Source organism: Canis lupus, chromosome 4 (assembly GCF_011100685.1).
Source record: "Canis lupus familiaris isolate Mischka breed German Shepherd chromosome 4, alternate assembly UU_Cfam_GSD_1.0, whole genome shotgun sequence".
Lineage (NCBI taxonomy): Eukaryota > Metazoa > Chordata > Mammalia > Carnivora > Canidae > Canis > Canis lupus.
Window position 1 is genome coordinate 13,640,635 of NC_049225.1, and position 19,597 is coordinate 13,660,231.

Sequence of the window (19,597 nt, forward strand, 5' to 3'; positions counted from 1 at the left end):
TAGATGATTAAAGCTTAGAAAGGTTGTGTATCTTTTCACATAGAAGTTCAGCTTAACATCCCCTGGGTAAATACCCACTCTGATCTGAACTACCATGAATCATGAAATGACAAGGTTGTTTCTTTTTATTAGATTGGGAAGTAACTTTCAAAATTGCCCAAACTTTGGTTGTGTCACCCTTAAAAATAAAATAGCTAGTTATTTTATTAGCAAAATGAGTTAGTTTGGGAATAACAGAGGAGTTGCAGTTCAGAACATGTAAGTTCTTTTTTTTTTTTTTTTTAAGATTTTATTTATGTATTCATGAGAAACAGAGAGAGAGAGAGAGTAGAGACACAGGCAGAGGGAGAAGTAGCCCTATGTGGGACTCAATCCCAGGATCATGCCCTGAGCCCTAAACCACTGAGCCACCTAGGGATCCCCAAGAATATCCAAGTTCTGATGGATCATAGGCAAGCCGGAAGAGATAAAGAAGGTCAGCCTTTACTAGGTTTGGAGGAAATTGAAGTGTTTTATTTATTTACTTATTCATTTAAAGACTTACTTGTTTTTAGAGAGAGCACAACTGGGAGGGACAGAAATCAAAGGAGAGAGAATCTCAAGCAGACTCCACACTAAGCCGAAGCCCAAAGCAGGGCTTTATCTCTCGAGCCTGAGATCCGGACTTGAGCTGAAACCAAGAGTGAGTCGCTTAACCCACTTTGCCACCCTGGAGCCCCCAGGGAGCCTTGGTTTAAAACTCTTCCTCAGGGAAGAGCAGGATTTAAGGTTGTGGTTTCTCATTGGCTGCAAGTGGGAGGTTACTGCGCTTGTTGCTGGGGCAGAGAGGGATCTTCCTTGCTTTTCTTAAAAGTGGGAGAGGAAATTCCCATGTGAAAAATGTCCTCTCTTACCAAGATAATTCTATTGTTTGTGTAGGCTGCAGATCGGTACGTGCGTGAGAGCGCCCCCTTCAGGGCTTCCCCTACTCCATTTCAAATGGTCTCCTTTATTTTCACAGTGGGTATCCAAGCAGAGAGATGTGAATCAAGTTCTCTCCTCACTGATTGCTGCAAAATCTAACCATTCTGGTCTCTGAGACTGAGAATGTATTCAGACTCAAAGAATTTAAATATTCTTTCCATGGGACCACATTTGGGCACCACCCATTACATCTGCATTCCACTGGCTATCGTGTCACCAAGATGTTGTGTCACTAGAAATTTCAGTGAGAAACAGGAGTGATTGCTGACAAGTCGCATCATGTCTCCTACCGTTGTTTCTACCACTTTCATGTCTGTGAATGTACAACTACATGATTGATTGGTTTTCACCCAAGAGTTACTGCTCCTACGTTATTTCCATATTTTGTAGACTATGGTCTGATGGTATCTAACTGATGAGGTGCCTGCACAGGAACCCAGTGAAAAACCATGCACCAAATTGCTTAAGTAAAAATACCCTGATTTAAAGGCACTATCAGCACGAGAGAATTTTCTAATCTAGCCAGCTTTTCCAGAAGTGCTGCTTTTACAGATCACCAGTGCCTTTTCTTGTTGCATACATACATCACCTGCTTTTTTTTTTTTTTTTTTTTTTTTAAAGTAGGCTCCATGCTGGCAGCCCAACACAGGGCTTGAACTCGAGGCCCTGAGATCAAGACTTGAGCCAAAATCGAGTCGGATGCTTGGCCAACTGAGCTACCCTGGGGCCCCTACATTGCCAGTTTAAGATTTTATTTATTTATTTGATCAGGGGAATGGCAGAGGGAGAAGGAGAAGCAGGCTCCCCACTGAGCAAGAGGCTCGACAGACAACGATGATGTGGGACCATGGAATCATGACCAGAGCCCAAGGTAGATGCTTAACCAACTGAGCCACTCAGGCGCTTCCATTGCCTGCTTTCTAATCAGAAATTCAAGAGAGTAAAGTCTTCATCTGAAAATAAATTAAGTCATGAGAGATGGAGTAATCTCAGAATTTAGCATTTTGGAAGAAAGAGAGTACTCTGTATCTCAGAGTGCTTAATGAAACTTCTATGGCTTTGGTCAGTTGCCTTTCTTGCTTTTCTTTCTGTTTTTAAATTGTCCTTAGCTTTTTCTTTTCTTTGTTGCGCTGCTTCTTCCTTACTTATACATATAACACAAACACATTCTCCTTGGATAACTTTTAACTCTATGTTTCTTATGCAATGGTCATATTCTTTTAGAAAAGAGGACTTATTGATACTTGTCTAGTAGTGTCCAATTAGGATATTTGATTAAAGAAATACCCAATTAAGAGAAAGCCTGGTAAATCTTTAGCTTGCAGAAAAGCATTCAATTCAGAAATGCTGCACTCATAAAATATTTCCCAAACTCAGGATTCATTTCATTTTATCCTCTGACTGGTAGAAGTGAATGTCACAGTGATGAAATTCAACCATACAGTGAAAGCAAGTGTGAAAAAAATTCTTAGAAACATTGGATTCTTGCTTTTGAATCTCCATAAAGAAAATACTTGAGTTACCTTGAAACCAGTAGGATTTATGCTTTTTTATCCTTTCTATAATGCCAGTATAGAATCTTGAAATCTTTGATGATTTGCCAGGCATTGCCGTGGGAGAAACTTAGACCAGTGCTTTCTTTAGGTAAGACTCCACTCGTTCGCATTATGTAACCTGTGCCATGATCTGCACCACTCATTTCTGAAAGGTGTGGGAAGATGTTGGAAATCTCACTGTCTTTTCTCAATTATTTTCTATAGTTGTCAACCCCCTTCCATGGAGTTACAGGGAATATGCCTCTCAGAAGAGTGCCCCTATGACATCTCATCGGATGTCAATCTCGGTCCAGAGATTGTTCACAGATTTTCCCAAATGCTTTCTTAGACCTGCCTCTAAAGAAAAGATTGATCTTCATGATCTTCATGAACTACAATGCAATCTTTCACTAATTTCTGCCAGAATTGTCCAAAACCAAGATTATAATAAGCCCATTAGGCTATGGACACCATTTGTATTTTTTTCCAATGCTCTACTGTATCTAGTGATATAACTGTATTATCCAAGAGGAAAGAGCCAGATCTCACATCTACATGGTGGCATTGGAAACTCTGCTGACAGTATAGAAAACAGAGAGGACAGTCATTCAAGGTGCCTTGTTATGGAAGCACACGGATCCCCCATGACCAGCACCTCTAAAGTTTTGATAGTTTTCAGAAAAAGCTATGAAAATCACACACACGACATTTTGGTAGTCCTTAAAAAAAAGGAGGCATTTTATAGCTAAACAATTTTATTGGCTTTTTGTGAAATAAAAAACACGAAACAAACCACCATAGTTAAAGGCCATAATCAGCATCAACCAAATGAACCAGCCACTTGGTTACAGTAGCTGATAACAAACACTAGTGGATATTATTGCTTATACCCCAGGTTCATTTATGTGTCCATTATGTTTTGGCAAGATTACAATCACATGGGAACTTTGGTTGTATAAATTCAACTCTGACCACTCACTAAAAACTCAACTTCTATCATTTTAGGATGGGATATATGTCAATTCTTCCTGAGTCTTGACATTTATCCTCTCATTCTGTCTCCTTTCTCCTCCTGTTAATGATTTACAACACTACGGACCAAAACTTAAGGTAGATGCATTTACAACCATCCATTTCTACTCTACTGCCCTCTCCTTTGCCATGAGGCGGTGATGCATTTCTGAGCCTCTCCAAAATCTTGGATCTGGTGTGTATCCACTGCCAGTAATAAATGTCCATCTGTAATCTGGATAGATTTTCAAATGCGTATGGTTGTCAATAGTGGGGTTTGGACTCAACTGTCTCTTTTCCAACTTTCGAAAGCTAGAAAAAAAAAAATCAACAGCCTTTAGCATCCTCTGTTGACCTCCCAACAAAATCAGCCCCAGCCCCCACCACACCACATCCCACAGCAGGTATGGAGCTGTGGCCTTAAAATGCCCCATATGAGTGCTGTAGCATTTTAATGTGTAGAGAAGCAACGGCTGCCTGCTTCTCTGAAGCTCCCCTGCTCAATACTTTCCATTTTAACACTGAAAACTCAGAACAACAAAGGGTCAAGACTAACAATAGCACCATTTCCTAGACTCTTGGAATAAGGTTCCTGTCTGCGTTGGAGAATGCAGGGACCCCAGACGACCCAGCCTCCAGCATTACGCCTTCACAGGCCCCGCTGACCTTTGGCAGGGGTGGGTGGTCTGCCTCAGCCTGCTTCTACAGTGGCATGAATTTTCCCTGGGAAGAGTTAAAAATGCGTGTCTTACAAAGTGAAGTTGGCTGCAGGTAAGAGACCTGAGAAGCCTGTTTCCGTGGGTGAGATGTGACAAGCCTGCCGACGATTGGGACAAAGTCTGGGGATCCCTTCCCTTGCCCATCTCAGTTCAAGTCATTGAAGAATCTGCACGCAGAAGCATGGCAAGACCCAGGGACACCAGGAGACGCAAAGCCTCACACAGCCACTCAGACACTGGTGCTCTGAGGGCGTCTCGTGTGTTCGGGTCCCCCGGTGGGTTTGCCCTGGATACTGCTGGGATTTAATAAGCCCTTCTAATGATTATAAAGATTATCCTTTTGAATCTGGACATTTTAAACAACAGAAGACTTGATATCACTATATTTTACATGGCACATATAACCATATAATTACTAGCACTTACACGGCAAATATTGTAAATACACAGTCTTGGAGCTGACTTGGTAATTACGCCAGTGTTATTCGGCAGAACAAAGATTAAACACTCTCTAACTTGCGCTTGGGGGAATTTCATTCCAACCCTGCACTTCACAACGAGAGGATAACCCTCTCATTATGTAATAATGCCTGGTGGTCATGTGGGCAAAGAGAATCACAGGGCGACTTCATGGTTAATTTGTGGCCTGTAAAATAAAGTAATACACAGTATTTTCATTTCAACAAAATACAAGAGACCATATAAAAATATTTTCCAATTTGGAATTTGAAACATGAAAGCTGGATTTTTTTTTGTCTTCCTTTGTATAAAAAGAAACGAAGTGACAGACTAAAGTTTATTAAGCCTTCTAACAAAAAACATACATATAAGTTTAAGGAATGCCGTGAGTGTCAGCTTCCCTTTTTTGTCCAGGCTCATAGATGGGGAGCTTGTGCTTTGATCCCAACAAGGAGAAATGCACGAAAGTGGAGGAAGATCAGTGCCTGAAACCTGAACTACAATTTATCTCTAATAATAAGACTAATTTTACAGTAGTGCTTTTAACAAGTGGTGCGTCAGATTACTCATTTTTATCTCTTCCTCCTCAGGCGACTGCTGGAGACGAATTCCAGAAGCACCACTTTCGTCTTGAGTGATGTTTGTTTAGTGCAATGTCTTCCTTCTCCCGTTCTCTTTTCACTCGCTGGTAGTGGTCTTCTTCCTTCAGGTACCACACGGGGGGCCAGCGGTGCCGCTCAAAGTACTCCTGGTTGTCTGGTGAAGGAAAGATGCAGATGGTAACACCCGTCATTCGTGGATTGCTTCTACATTCTAGGTTCTGTGCCCAGCTGCTTCTCGTATCTGCTCTTGGGCACCCTGTCCCAACAACCCAGCGTGGAGGGATTAGGGTAGGGGTAGGACCATTTGCAGATTGCAAGGCTCCAGTTTCGAGAGTTAGAATCACTTGCTAGGAGTAGCTGTGCACAGAGCACCTGAGCCCACGACCACTCGATTTCAGAGTGTGAGCTTGCCCTCGGCATGCCTCCTCGGATAAGGGTGAGCCCAGTGTGCCCTGTGGCAGGGAAGCCTGAACCCCACTCCACCCAATCCTCCAGCTATGAAGCTCTTCAAAAAGAGAACCCCAAACCCACAATTCTTTGGGTCATGCCTAGGCGTGTGACCACGAGCCTATTTTCCCTGAGCTGCCTGCTGCCCACAGACCTGCTCAAGGGCACAGAGGGTCAATGCTTCGTCCAGAGGCCATGAGAACAGGACAGCTGGGAACCCACAGTCTCACCTGCGGACTTCGATTTGATCTCCTTGCGGAACTTGGAACAAACACTGTTGTAGTTGGTGCAGATGTGGTGCAAACACCAGGCGGCCAACTGGTGGGCGTTGTGGAACTACAGGGAAGTGACCAAAAGGGAGTCAGACTCCTGCTTTCTAAAGGGGGCCACCGAGAAACAGTAAGCCACCGTTGGGGTGACAGAGATAAAGCGCCCGCGTGACTGATTCCATCAACCTCTTGTTTTGACTACACTGTTTTGACTTTGGCTGTGGCCCTGACACCAGCCAAAAATAGCGTTTGGCACACTTCTTCCTTACCCCTGTGACAGGTGCACCCAAAATACTCACTGTATCAAATCAGGAGCTGAAAGCACTCCTTGCCTCCCAGCCTCCCCCTGCACTGGCCCACTAGTGATAAATGACCGTGGCCTTTGGAAGGTGCCAGCCGGCAGCAGAGCAGCGACACTGACTCTGGTTAAGGGAGCCTCAGCCACAGAGCACTCCGTGTCGCATGTCAGAGCTTGGCTTGCGGGGGCCAAGGATCTGAAAGAGGAGACTGCGGACCGTATGACCGTCCACGTACCTGTCCTTCGGTTACATAAGAGCGGGCGGTGTGGGCAGGGGTGGCAGGGACCCGACGCTCCACAACATCTCCTTTCTGAGCAGATGCTTGGGGAGGTGGCAGCTGAGGCAGCCGTGACCAAAACAGACTTGGTGCTCAAAATTCAACAGTCACGTCCCATTCCTCCCCAAATTTGGCAAGTCTTCCCCCACCCCACACTCTGTCCTGTCCTTCTCAGACATCCATTCAGTGTGTTGGTCCTGAGGTTTCTTTGATCAGGTGGAATCCTGATAGCTCACAGGCTGCTTCCTCTGGGGCCCAAATCTCTGCTGAACAAAGGCCCATATAAAAGCTGAAGTCCTCAGAAAATAACTCAAGAAGCTCTGAGAATTGCAACCTCGACATTATAGACAATTTTTGCTGATCCTTTCAATCTCTCTCTTTCTCTCTCCTTTAAAGAGTTTATTTACTCATGAGAAGTGTTTCTTCAGAGAGAGGCAGAGACATAGGCAGAGGGAGAAGCAGTCTCCCCATGAGGAGCTCAATGTGGGACTTGATACCAGGACCCCAGGATCATGACCTGAGCCAAAGGCAGCTACTCAACCACTGAGCCACCCAGGTGCCCCACTTCCAATTTCTCTTGATATCAGATTTCTTTCTGAAAGTAAGATTAGGGCATTGGTGTCCTGGAGTTGGCTTGTACCGGCCCAAGAGAGTCAACTGTGCACCCATCTTCCCTACTCTGAGGTCAGCAATTTCATGATGTTAAAACTGGTCAGACAGGGGTATTTATACCATGAAACTGGAAAATGCAACAGATCAGGGTGCCACTGTCCCCAACCTGATTGTTAACTAAGCCCAGCATGCCACTAGGCTAAGGTCTAATGAATGAGCTAAGACATGGGAGGCTCCATCTTAAACTCTTCCTGCCAAGGCTTGTCAGGGCAGGGACCCAGAGCAAACAGACACAACTGCAAATCATTGCCTCAAGTAGACTGGCCATATATGCAATTCTGGGTCATTTGCTTTTCTCCAGGAGGAATAGTTACTGGAGAGAGCACAAGTCATGAACTGGGCCCCAGACCTGTTTTGAAATACCTCAAATTCCAAATGTGGACAACCAGCTTTGATGGGGCCTTTTGCTGATCCTACTGCAATAGGTGTTCTTTGTTGTTGGTTTTCACTGTAACCTCTCTTAAGGTGTTTTTCACACTAGATTTTAATAATGTTTGTTTCTATTTCTCTCACTATCTATGATTGCCCCAAGGGCAGAGAATCTGCCATTTATAACCATGTGTCCTTTTGTCTAGCACGGTGCTGGATGTGTGGGGAGAAAACCACAAATACTTGTTGCACAGTAAGTCAAAAAGAGCAGGTTGCTATAAAGTCCTCTTCAGCCTTTTCCCCTTTTGAATCCGAGCCATTCCTATGGCCATGGGTGGAATGGCAACAGGGCCTACTACTTGCCTCCCTCCTCTCTCTGGAACTGAGAAAGATCCATTTAAATCACCAGATCTAAGACTTAGTAAACCACAGCCCTCGCAGAGAGAGAGAACAAAGACAAACCCAGTGGGCTGGAGAGAGAACTGAAGAATTTTTTTCTTCATTCCTTCAGGGTGTCACCTCATTGTCAAGGAGTCTATGTCAGGGACGAAGTAAGCATCCTGCACCCATGAGACGGCTTCTACTCTTCCCTGCTCTTTCTTGAACATTCTCTCCCACTTGATTCTCAAAATAATCTGTAAGGTTGACAGGACCTGGGTTATCATCTCCATTCTCTACAGCTAAGGAAGCTGCGGCAGAGCTTAGCTTTGTGCCTTGAGTAAAGTTATTCGTGACAATGCTGAGGCTGGATCTTGGGGCCTCTCTGGAACAGTGCAAGGGTGTGCCGCGATTATGGAATCACAATATTGATATTAACAAATACTGATTTTGGAAAAGCCCAAGAGAGCTGCAGTGAGATGGAGGGTATTACAGAGCTTCATGGAGTTCTAGAAACTGTCTGATCTTGGCCAATATGTGTCCAAGAATTCAAACAAGGAGAGACAAAACCTTCCCCTATCATGCCCCACATTGTTCTCCCACATGTGAAGCTGGTGCCTCGGGGGACAATGGGGCTGGCGTGGGGTAGGGTCCTTGTTGTTTTCTCAAACGAAGCCCAGCAGGGTGAATGGTGCATGAAACGTGAAACTCTCAGATCTTCTCAGTGTACACAGGGCCCTCTGTGACTCAGTGGTGACATCTTTATTTAGACAGATGCAACAGCGGAATGTTTTATCAGCATTAAATGAACTGGTTGAACACATTTAAAAGGTGAAAGGCAAATTGTTACAGACCTGGGCCAATTCCAAATACGAGAGCACTTCCCCATCAATGCCCACACCACTCATCGCAGCCTTGGTCAGCTCCTGAACAGCATACTGCTCTAGGGAAGAGAGAGAGAAGAGGAGAAAGTTGAACCATATCCTTGTAAGCCAGACCTCTCACCTAGAGAGTCTGGTCTGGAACCACCTAAGAGGGGAGGAATACGGGAGCCAGCTCTGGCCGCCATCTGAACTGAACTCAGAGCCCATTGTGATGGGTGGCCTTTCAGCATGGAAAGTTCTGGCCGCTGGCCATTGAACCAATGACTCTGGGACACTTGTTCACACTTTTGAAATAGCCAGAGCCCTCTAGATCTTTACTGTCTAGTACAGGAGCTATAGACCACATGAGCTGATTGAAACTTCACTTAAAATTAAATAAAATTAAAAATTCATGCCCTCAGCCACATTAGTCACACTGAAGTGCTCAACAGTCTCATGTGTATTGGGCAACACAGACACAGAACATTTCCATCATTGCAGAAAGTTCTATTGGATGGTGCTGCTCCAGACCGCCAGTGCCTAGAGTCCTCGAAATTCCTTAGTCTCTTCTTGTTTGACAGTTTGCCCACTCATCACTCCAATTCTCAATAATCTCTGACAGTGGAAGGACTGAGTAACAGATGAATGAATCCATATGGAGAATTACAATTGTGAATACAGATGTCTTTCTCAACAGCTGCAGATGGGTAACATATTGTTCAGCCTCTTAGATTCTAGAAACTGGGGGGAACTTCAACCAGAAGTAACAAAAATCTAGTTGGGAGGGCCACTTCTGCCTGGGAGCTGTGTCCAAGGCTCCTAAGCTGAACTTAAATTATGGTTCTGAGACTGAGTGGTCTCTTGCCTCTGTGTGGGCCATCCCCGCTTCTAGGATTGACATCTGTGGGTACAGGCTAGGCCCACATTCCTACCTCCTTGAGGTCAAGGCACTCTTTTCACCTCTAGCATTGTATCTGTTGTTCTAATCCAGTACATTGTCCCAGTCCTGCTGACCTTCTTCTGGTCTACGCACCTGCTAGTCAACACGCCTCTATCTGGTCAATACGATATCTAGATTTAATGGTTTCTTTGGCACAGCTTTCTTCAGCTGGATTGACAAAGAACTATTTGGAACCACATTTTCCAAAGAAGTCATTGGGCTTCTTAATTTTAGGTAACAACTTTTCTTGTTATTCATTTAACACTTTGGCTTGCAAAAAAGATTTTTAAAAACTATGTTCTGGGCAGCCCCGGTGGCGCAGCGGTTTAGCGCTGCCTGCAGCCCGGGGTGTGATCCTGGAGACCCCGGATCGAGTCCTGCATCGGGCTCCCTACATGGTGCCTACTTCTCCCTCTGCCTGGGTCTCTGCCTCTCTCTCTCTAGCTGTGTCTCTATGAATAAATAAATAAAATCTTAAAAAAAAAAAAACTATGTTCTGATTAAAAACTATGTCCTGAATACTCTATACTTACCAAACACTATAAATAATTAAAGGGATCAGCTTAGGCAGCTGCATATTCATCACAGTAGTAACAATAGCACTTAATAACAAAAGGAAACATACATAGAGGTCTGCAGGTGACAAAAGAACCTCTCCTTGGTTCAGTTCCTTTCACGAAGTCAGTCTCATGTTTTTATCACCATATTTAATATTTAAACAAAAATGGCACTGAGTTCAATCACAAACCTTGTTCAACAGATTTGGCTCCAAATTGTTTCTATTAAAAAAAATCAAATTCATCCTCTCAAAGGATAAATACTTGTACAAGCTGGATAGACCAATGGATCAGAACCCATACTTCTGAAAAAAGGAACTGCCCATCGCGGCCTCTTAGAGTTAACATTTAAAAAGCTGTTTACTCTTCTGGATCTGTGACTTCGGGTGTTTTGGTTAGTAGCATTTTTAAAAAAGTCCATAGCAATGCTTCAATGATCTCTTTCTATCCAATGGGGGAAGTGGTAAGGCAAGAAGAGGACTTTGAGCTCCAGTTGGATGAGTGTAGTAGAAACCTGGAGTCCAGAGAAATACCTTTTTTTCTAAAGACACTGCCAAAAGGTCAAGTGCAGATATGACCAGTTGGTTTGTTCAAACATTCATTTTCATTTACTTAATGATTCAACAGTTACTTATTGGGAAGCTAATATGCTCAGACACTTTTCCGTGTGCTGGGGACAGGTAGGCCAATGCACAAAACTGGCACTACTTTTGCTTTCACGGTTAACAGGGGTCAGAAAATGCAGTGACAAACACCCAGATTGCTAACTGACCCCTCTGGTAAATGAAGGTGAAGTTTTATATTTAAGAAAAAAGTATGTGAATACACATATCCTATTTAGACCTGCTTCAGCTTAACCACTGAACAAATCCAGAAATGATGCATAAGATTTTGGGAAGTGAAGCCAAGTCCCCCTTTTTTCTGTCTCCCAAAATGCTCTTGACAATGTCAGAACATTTTCTAAAATAGCTTTAAAAAAACCACTTACATAATGCTTACTAGGTGCCAGACACTGTTCTGAGAACTTTATATATATCTTAACTCCTTAATCTTTGTAACAACTCTACGGTAGAATAACATGATCCCCATTCTAAAGAGAGAGAGCAGAGACAGAGTGGTTAAGTGTGAAGTCATCCAGCCAGTAAATGGTGGAGTTGGGATGTGAACCTGAGCAATCTGGTTCTGTAGCCTATATTCTTAACCACTGCCTCCTACTGTGTCTTTCTTGAAGACTGGGTCCGAGCACACATTATGGGGATAATATGGACATAATAGTTTTATTTTAAATTCCATGGCCCACAAATGAGGCAGAGTGCATAGACAGAGCATGGGTCTCAAGGGCAGGGGTCATGCATTATTCATCGTGATAACTGCATACTCCTACAGGGCCTACCACAAAGTAGCTGCTTAAGAAATATTTGTGGAACTGAATTGGGTTGTCTGATACATTTGATCAATTCATATCACCCTGCACAAGACATCCTCTATTGGGTGATAAAAATAGTTTTTTATTTCCTGGAAATGTTATTTTTGTTTAAATGTGATTTTGATAAATTTGACAGTCAGGCAGTGCATGGTTCTGAGTCGTCAGACTTACCTGCAAGGGCAACCAAGTGTGGCAGGCAAAATCTGTTTGCCAAGGCAATTAATTCCAGTGGGTCCAGGTCCAAGTTAGGTGACAACTGCTTGGTATAAAGATAATCCAATACTGCTTGCATTGACATCTTGTTTATGTTCGGGAGATATACCTGAAATGTTATTTGAAAAGCTAAGTTCTGCAGAAGAAAGCAGTGGGTACATTTTCAAGCTATACTGCTTATAAATATCCCAACCGTACGATTTGATATTGGCAAGTCTGGGACACCTGCTTTGAGGCTGCACGTAGAAGTCATTCGCTATTTACTGCTTTAAACATAACCATTTGATTTGTAGATGACAAAAGAGTGGGGCTGCCTGACAAAGCCTGATTTGGAATTTTTAAATGGCTATTTGGACTTATAAATCAGACAAATGGGCTGTAAATGTATGATGACATTATGGGCTCTCCTTGCCAAGTACCTTCTAATATTCTATTGTGGGGAAAGAAATCTCCTGGGCAACATGACAGGTGTTGGGGGGAGCTGCAAACCCCACTGTTGCTGACACACGATAGAGCCCTGCTCTCTAAGATGTCAAAACAGAGGATGAGCAACCACCTCAGTTGCCACACTGACTGGCTTGATTCCAACGTTCTATCGATATATGCAAACACAAGATACACACTTCATTATTTTTCCTATGGTTGTGCCATAGATTCCAAATTTTTGGAATATTATCAGGTTATCAGTAGATTCTGAGAATCCAAAGAAATCTTTACCTGTGGGGGAACAGTTGGTTGGGTATGATAAACTCTCCTTTATAGGATTTACCTAATCTTGAGACCTCCTGAGCACTTGTAGTTCTTGCCAATATTGATACATGCTGGAGTTCCCTAGAGCCAGGGATGGATCAATGAGGATGTATACAGATTAGCAGCACACGGACTCAAACTAACCCCACAAGATGGGCCCTTGTATAGTACAGAACAGTATCGTTGCCATTGACTACTGGGATGATGATGGTGATACGGTAACCTGAATGGAAGGCCTATATACGAGGTACTGTGCTAAGCTTCCCACACACATTATCTAATCTGATCCTTACATTCTCCCTAAGAGGAAAAACTATTATATTTGCCATTTTACACATAAGGAAATTGAGATTCATGGAGGGTAAGTCCCATGTTCAAGGTCATAGAGCCAGTAAGTGGCTGGGATTTGGACCTAAGGAGTATAATTCTAAGGTCTATGCTCAGAATCGCTGTGCAATACAAGAAACCCTTCATGGCAAGGAAGCAGAGGTTTGGGTCACAGTACGATAAAGTACCATATTTCACTAACAGTTTTTAAGAATTAGATTTCTAAGTTCAAAAGAATGAACAGTTATTAACTTCCTATTTCTGGTACTTAATAAACCTCCATACACCATATAAAGATAATAATCTATGTATTATATTTGATTATATCTGTATCACACATGATTACATCTATATTATATATCTAATCTTTCTCATTACATATATATTACCTTCACAATCTACATGGGGCTCATGGCCAAGGCATTCTAGTGTCATGGTTCCAGAATCATTTAAGCTATAACAATCTGTATCATCCTCTTGCACAGCCACCAGCCACCTCAGAAAGAATATCCTTTCTTTTTTTAAAAAAAGATTTTATTTATTTATTCATGAGAGAGAGAGAGAGAGAGAGAGAGAGAGAGAGAGAGACATAGGCAGAAGGAGAAGCAGGCTCTATGCAGGGAGCCCGATATGGGACTCAATTCCGGGACTCCGGCATCATGACCTGAACCAAAGGCAGACACTCAACTGCTAAGCCACCCAGGTGACCCAGAATATCCTTTCAGATAGAGATTTCTATTAATGTATCAAAGGGAAGGCCTCCAAACCATCCTAGAAATAGTAAGAAAATCACATACCCACCTCCTTTCAGACATAGTCAATGAAAACAATTATGATTTGGTAAATAAGCTGCATGGGTTATTACCATCAAGGATTTAACAACTGTCATCATTTCAAGTTTCTAGCATGACCTTGACAATAGACAGAACTTGGCAAGTAGAAACTCTTACTGATATTATTTTAAAATAAAGAAGCCATAGTAGTATAATTAATTGCTAATCCAGTGAATCTAATATCAGTTATACTTGCGTATATGCTTACATACACATAGATTTATCTTATACAGATCATGATTGAGTTAGTAAAATTTTCTAGATAATTGGAGGTTAAGTTCTGAAACTTCAAAATTTGGAACATTTTGATAGTGAAAGTATATATATTTTACAAAGTTGTAAGTGCTAGTGATCATAAATATAAAATATCCCAGAGCTTTCTGTGAACACCTGCTCTCTCAGCTATGGGGATATCTGCTGTTTTGGAAAATAATGGCTTGGCTGACAAGGCCAGAGGCTGGTGCAGGCCCAGAGGCTTGTCACTAAAATGAGTGTGACCTTTGGCAAATCATTTACTCTCCCTGACCCTCAGTGTCTTCATCTGTTAAATGGTGTGTGCGGTGGGGGATTTGGAAGAGGTGATACCTACAGCCTTTTCTTCTTCACTAAGACTCTGGAGTTTGAAGATATTAGCATTTTTTGGTAAGAGTATGTTCTAAGTCATGGTAAAATGAACATCCTAAGTGAAAAGAAATGATTTCTGGCAGCAAAATGACAGACTCCTGTAAGCAGCCTTGCCCCAATACTTCTAATGTCTTTGGAGTGTTCTGATGTTTGTAATCCTTCATGACTTACTCTTTCCACGTTGTATAACATGATGCTAACAGTTTTTTGAAGGACAGCTTTCTTGGGTAAATAATGCTAGGGGACCTTTACAGTGAATGAGAATAAATTAATACCACATTCAGAACCTGCACCTTTTCTCTCATTTTCTTTTTAAAGTCTGTTTCTGTGATTTCAATGTTATGTATAACAATGGAGAGACGTTTCATAGAACTTTGAAAAATAATATAAATAAAGCTACATAAGAGATAGAATTAAGAATTGGCATCCTACCTGCTGGATCGAGCTTAAAAGAAAAGTCAGCAAGAGAATATAATGCTATCCTAAACAACGTTCCATATTCCAGTTTCGTTGGTTTAAAATTTTAATTGTGAAGATCAGCTCAGACTATTAGGCTTATAATTAGAGACGGTCTCATAGAGAATGAGAAAGTATTTCAGATCCAGAGCATTGCTTACTACAACCCAGGCATGCATTTTTAATGAACCACTTGCTGAGTACCTCTGGGGAGAGAATTATGCTTACTGCTACATTAAAAGTAATGAGAAAAATATAAGTAAGATACAATGGCTTCTTAAATGACAAAAAAATGTTAAAGTAACATCAATGTATATTTTATTCCTTTTTTAGATATGCATGAGAGTTCTATTAATGCAAAAAAAAAAGGGCTGAATTTTGAGGGGAAGTCAGATTTTCACAGGACTGTAAAGAGTTAACAGATGCCCTAGAAAGGACAGATCCCAAGTGCCAATACAAGCCGTTTCAGTCATGGAATATTTACTGAGCATTTAACTGATGTTCCTCCCCACCCCCCATGACCCCTCTAACCACACTTTGCTAGTTTAGGAAGGGAACTGGGGGCTTTTTAACTTTGGGTTTTCAGAGGACAAAGATTTTTAATCCCTCATGGAAAGAATTTAACAAGAATTCTTCAGGACAACAGTCACCAATATTTCTTGAGCTTTGTATGTTCCAAGCAGCAAATTCTATGTTTACACATGTACTCTCATGACTTATCTGCCCTTTGAAGAAGGTTCTCTCATTATCCCCATGTTACAGAGGAAGGACACAAGGTTGGAGAGGATCAGTTGCTTGCTCAAGGTCAAGCCGAGACTAGGGTTCATAACAACATAACCCTTATAGTCTATATGGGAAATCCAGAGAAGGGGCAGGCAGGGGCACACACACATGTCAACAGCTCATGGCATTCTTGATACATTGGCTAAAGGAATTTGGCATAGACCTTTAGTTGCTTGGGTTCCATGGTCTCTGTCTTCTAAGCTGGGTAGAACCTCTCCATACCCATGAAGCCTTAGCTACAGTTCTAATGCCCTAGCCTTTCTAGGAGGGAGTGCTAAACAGGTGGCCTCTCCAGGAGAGGCTGTTAACCATATATGTGTGCATTCACATTCGCTGCCAAGTTTTTGTTTTGGTCACCTCTCCTGCACATTTTAATCTGGAGAGATTACGGTCCATTCTGGGAAGGGATAAAGGGGATTAGCATTTGTGAGGTCAGCTCTGACAGTGTCCCTTTGTGCCTGGGTTCCTGACCTTGATCAACTTCTCTGCTGGTTAACGGCAGAGCACTTGCTGCACAATGAGCACACATTTCAGTGAGCTGGAAAAATAAGGGAAGCAAGCTTCCAGGCCCTTTATCTCTGGAGATTACTCAAGTAAGTGAAATGCCATTTGGATGAAGTTTTATTAGTCAGTGGCTTCCCCAAAATTTCTCGGAAGTAAGAGTGAAAGAGTAATAACACTACTAACATCAAAATAAGACGAATGGAGGCTACATTTACTTAATGCTCATGGGGTGATTTGCAAGTATTGACCTTTACACCTCACTACCACACTGTGGGTTATTATCATGCTTTCCAGATAGGCAGACTGGAGCTCAGAAATGTGGTTGCTTGCCCAAGACCACACAGCTTGGAAGTGGAGGAGTTGGGACTTGAGCCCCACATCCTTCACTGGGCAGCTTCCACTGTGTAGGCAGCTGTAGTCTCAGTGACACGGCGGCGCTGAAACCCGTCTGATGGCACAGGAAAGAATTCGTTAGTTACAGCAGAGAACCTCCTGATTCATAAAGGCTGGTAGACACCAAGAGAGGTCATAGGAATAATTCTAACACTTTTTGCCTCACACAGCAGCCAGCCTTTTGGTGGGGGTTGGTTTAGGAGCAGCTGCAGTTTGTTCTGGAAGCAGGAGGTGGCCTAGTGACCTGCTCTGCCCCAGCCTTCCCTGCTTGTGATTCTGCTTCCCTACTTGGGGATGCAAATGCAGGCTCCTGGGTCACAATGGGAGTGCTCAGATTTCTGGTGTGAGTGCCCCTTTCGAAAAGTTAGCTATTGTTTTCTTTATTTCTTTTAAAAGTGTGGAGAGATGCTGAGATATGCAAAACAAAGCTCTTAGGACAATAAACTTGATGGGGTGTCCCCGTGTTTTTTTAAAAAAAGATGGTTAAAAAATACTTTCGAAACTGAACAAAAATGCTTGCTCTTCTAGACTAAAGTTAGAAGTGCTTGATTGGAATTTATCTTTCTTTTCCAACCGAGTTTGTAAAAAAGATGAACATGTAGGGTCTTCAAGATACTGCTCACTCTGCTCTAAGAATATCCTTCCTCTGGAGACAGGGCCAGTGTCGGAGAAGTGGCTCAGTGGCTTCCACTAGACTTAAGAGAGGAGTGTTCAGAGGAGTGATCATTTGCTCCATCACTGTTTCCTTCCAGGTAACAAACCCTTGGAGGAGGCAAGTCAGGGCAGAGCCTCAGTGGGTGTTATAGCTCAAGGAGACCATCAGCGCGTCCCTGTCCCTGACCGGGCAGGGCAGAGGAGAAGACTGCGGCCAAGGATGTGGCTTCTTAAGGTCGTTGTCTGGGCAGGGGCTCAGCTGAGCCCAGGACTCCCATGATTGAAGAAGCTTCTGGAAGACAGATTCTGCCCCTATTGTATATGATTTTGATAGTATCTCGCTTGGTGACATTTGTTAAAAGGTAGAGCTGATCCTGTTTTACAAATGAAAGCGGTGAGCAACAGTCAACAGCTCCTTGTAACTGCAAAATTAAGAGGCACTTGATGGGATGAGCACGGGGTGATATGCTATATGTTGGCAAATTGAACTCCAATAAAAAAAAAAAAAAGAGGCTAACTGACACTTCAACACTGCCTAAGGAACTCGTTCATGGAAACAGTTGAAGAACTGAAGTCATCTGGTTAATTAAACACACACATGTTCATGAAGATACCACTTAGGCTTTTCAGAAGGCACATACCTCGCTGTTGGCGCTTTCCACAAATGAGCCCCCAAACATGGCAGCCATCCACCTGCAGCTACAGATCAGCAACGGTTTGTGGGCGCTGATGGCTCCATCATCCAACCTAAATGTCACATCTGCCCAAGGATTGAGGAAACAGAACCGTGAGCCAGCTCCGCTGAGTCTGCCTTGTTCATCAACCTACATCTCCTGCTCCTCTCTTCCGTATCTTTCCTTCGTGATTTTGTATCAACCTCCACCTCTGGAACTGCCAATTCCTTCTATGCCATCCAAGGATCAAGGGGTAAACATTTAAAATTGCACCTAAGATCCCAGCACAAATTCTCTGAACCATACAGTAACACAAAGGAAAGGAATATTTTTCTTTCTCCATACTCTGAAAAATTTCAAACACAATAAAAACAGTGGAAGAAATAGTACATTGTTAATATTTTGCCTCATTTGCTTTAGCTTTATGTGTATGTGCGCATTTGTGTGTAGATAGTGAATACGTGTGCATATGTATATATACATGTATATTTGGATATATATATATATTTGTGTAGACATTTTTTAACAGCATTACACTTCAAACTATCAAGTTTTCTAAAAATAAGAGCATTCTTCTAGATAATCATTATCACGTCTAAGAAAATTAGCAATGATTCCCTAATATCATCCAATATCTAGTTCATATTCAAAATTTTCCAGTTATCTCTAAATTGTATTTAGTTTTTTTTTTTTTTTTTTTAAATAGACAATCCACTTGAAGCTCCACACTGTATTTGGTCATTATGCCTTTGCATTAAGGGGACTGTGATTCAATTCATTTCCCTTAAGGTCCATTGTTTAATTTACTGCAGGTTTGTAACACTGCTTTTCATTAGCTTTCAGGATGGCTTCTGTTTCATGATGGTCAACGTTTCAAGTAAATATTATTTATAAGCTTTAAAATTATTGAACAGACTCAGTAACTGATGACTAAATGTATAGTACTAAATGTGTATTATGACAGGCATTATGAAAGATAAGGGATGAAAGAGAAGTGTCCGCATAAGGAAAAGTCAGAAAGTTAAATTTTTACAATGAAACACACACACACACACACGCACACACACACACACACACACACACAAAGGCAATTTCAGAAGTTAGTAAAAGTCTGTAAAGCAATTATGTGAAGATGCTGTGGGCAGTGGACAACATCGTTATCAAGGACAAAGAAGAGGAGAGGAAAATATAGAAGAGCAGGGTAAGGGAGTGTGGGAAAGAAAAGGAGGGGAGGTGGACAGATGAGGCACTCCCGATAGCAGGAGAGTTGCCAAAATCACTTCAAGGATTTCCAGGCCAAAGGGTCAGTGGAGAGAGTAGACTTGGTCAGGGAAAGGACCCTGAAGGGGAATTGTGAGCATCAAGCCAACTGGCTCTGGTGCTGGCTCTGGCTCAGGGGTCGTGTGGCCTAGCTATGAGAAGCACTGGTGCTTTAGAGGGGAGCTTGCCTGCAAATCCTGGCTCTACCGTTTACTACCTATATAACCCGGGGCAAGTTACCTAATCTCTCTGTCCTTCAGTTTCCCCATCTGCAAAATGGAAAAACATCTAGCTCTTAAATCTGATGAGAATTAAATAGGTGGATATGTGCAAGCTAGAG

At 42.5% G+C, this 19,597-nt stretch overlaps 1 protein-coding gene and 1 long non-coding RNA gene across 20 annotated transcripts in view; one reads left to right on the forward strand and one right to left on the reverse strand.

The window, feature by feature from the left end:
* Window positions 1–3,235: 3,235 nt before the first annotated feature.
* The window catches only part of RHOBTB1 (Rho related BTB domain containing 1), a 117,907-nt gene continuing 101,545 nt past the window's right edge, over window positions 3,236–19,597 (reverse strand). For 15 of the 19 annotated variants that reach the window (XM_038534022.1, XM_038534014.1, XM_038534020.1 and 12 more), the window contains 5 exons: window positions 17,965–18,083; window positions 11,958–12,108; window positions 8,855–8,943; window positions 5,967–6,072; window positions 3,236–5,443 (listed from right to left, as the gene is read on the reverse strand). In XM_038534022.1, coding sequence (XP_038389950.1) covers window positions 5,274–5,443; window positions 5,967–6,072; window positions 8,855–8,943; window positions 11,958–12,108; window positions 17,965–18,083 — 635 coding nt within the window. In that variant the 3' untranslated portion in view covers window positions 3,236–5,273. Of the gene's footprint in view, window positions 5,444–5,890; window positions 6,073–8,854; window positions 8,944–11,957; window positions 12,109–17,964; window positions 18,084–19,597 lie in introns of all 19 variants that reach the window. The other 4 variants (XR_005357853.1, XM_038534025.1, XM_038534024.1 and 1 more) reach the window with 4 other exon arrangements.
* On the forward strand, window positions 16,196–18,395 carry LOC111095453. Its single transcript, XR_005357854.1, has 2 exons — window positions 16,196–16,365; window positions 17,422–18,395. It is a non-coding gene; the product is annotated as an uncharacterized LOC111095453 (long non-coding RNA).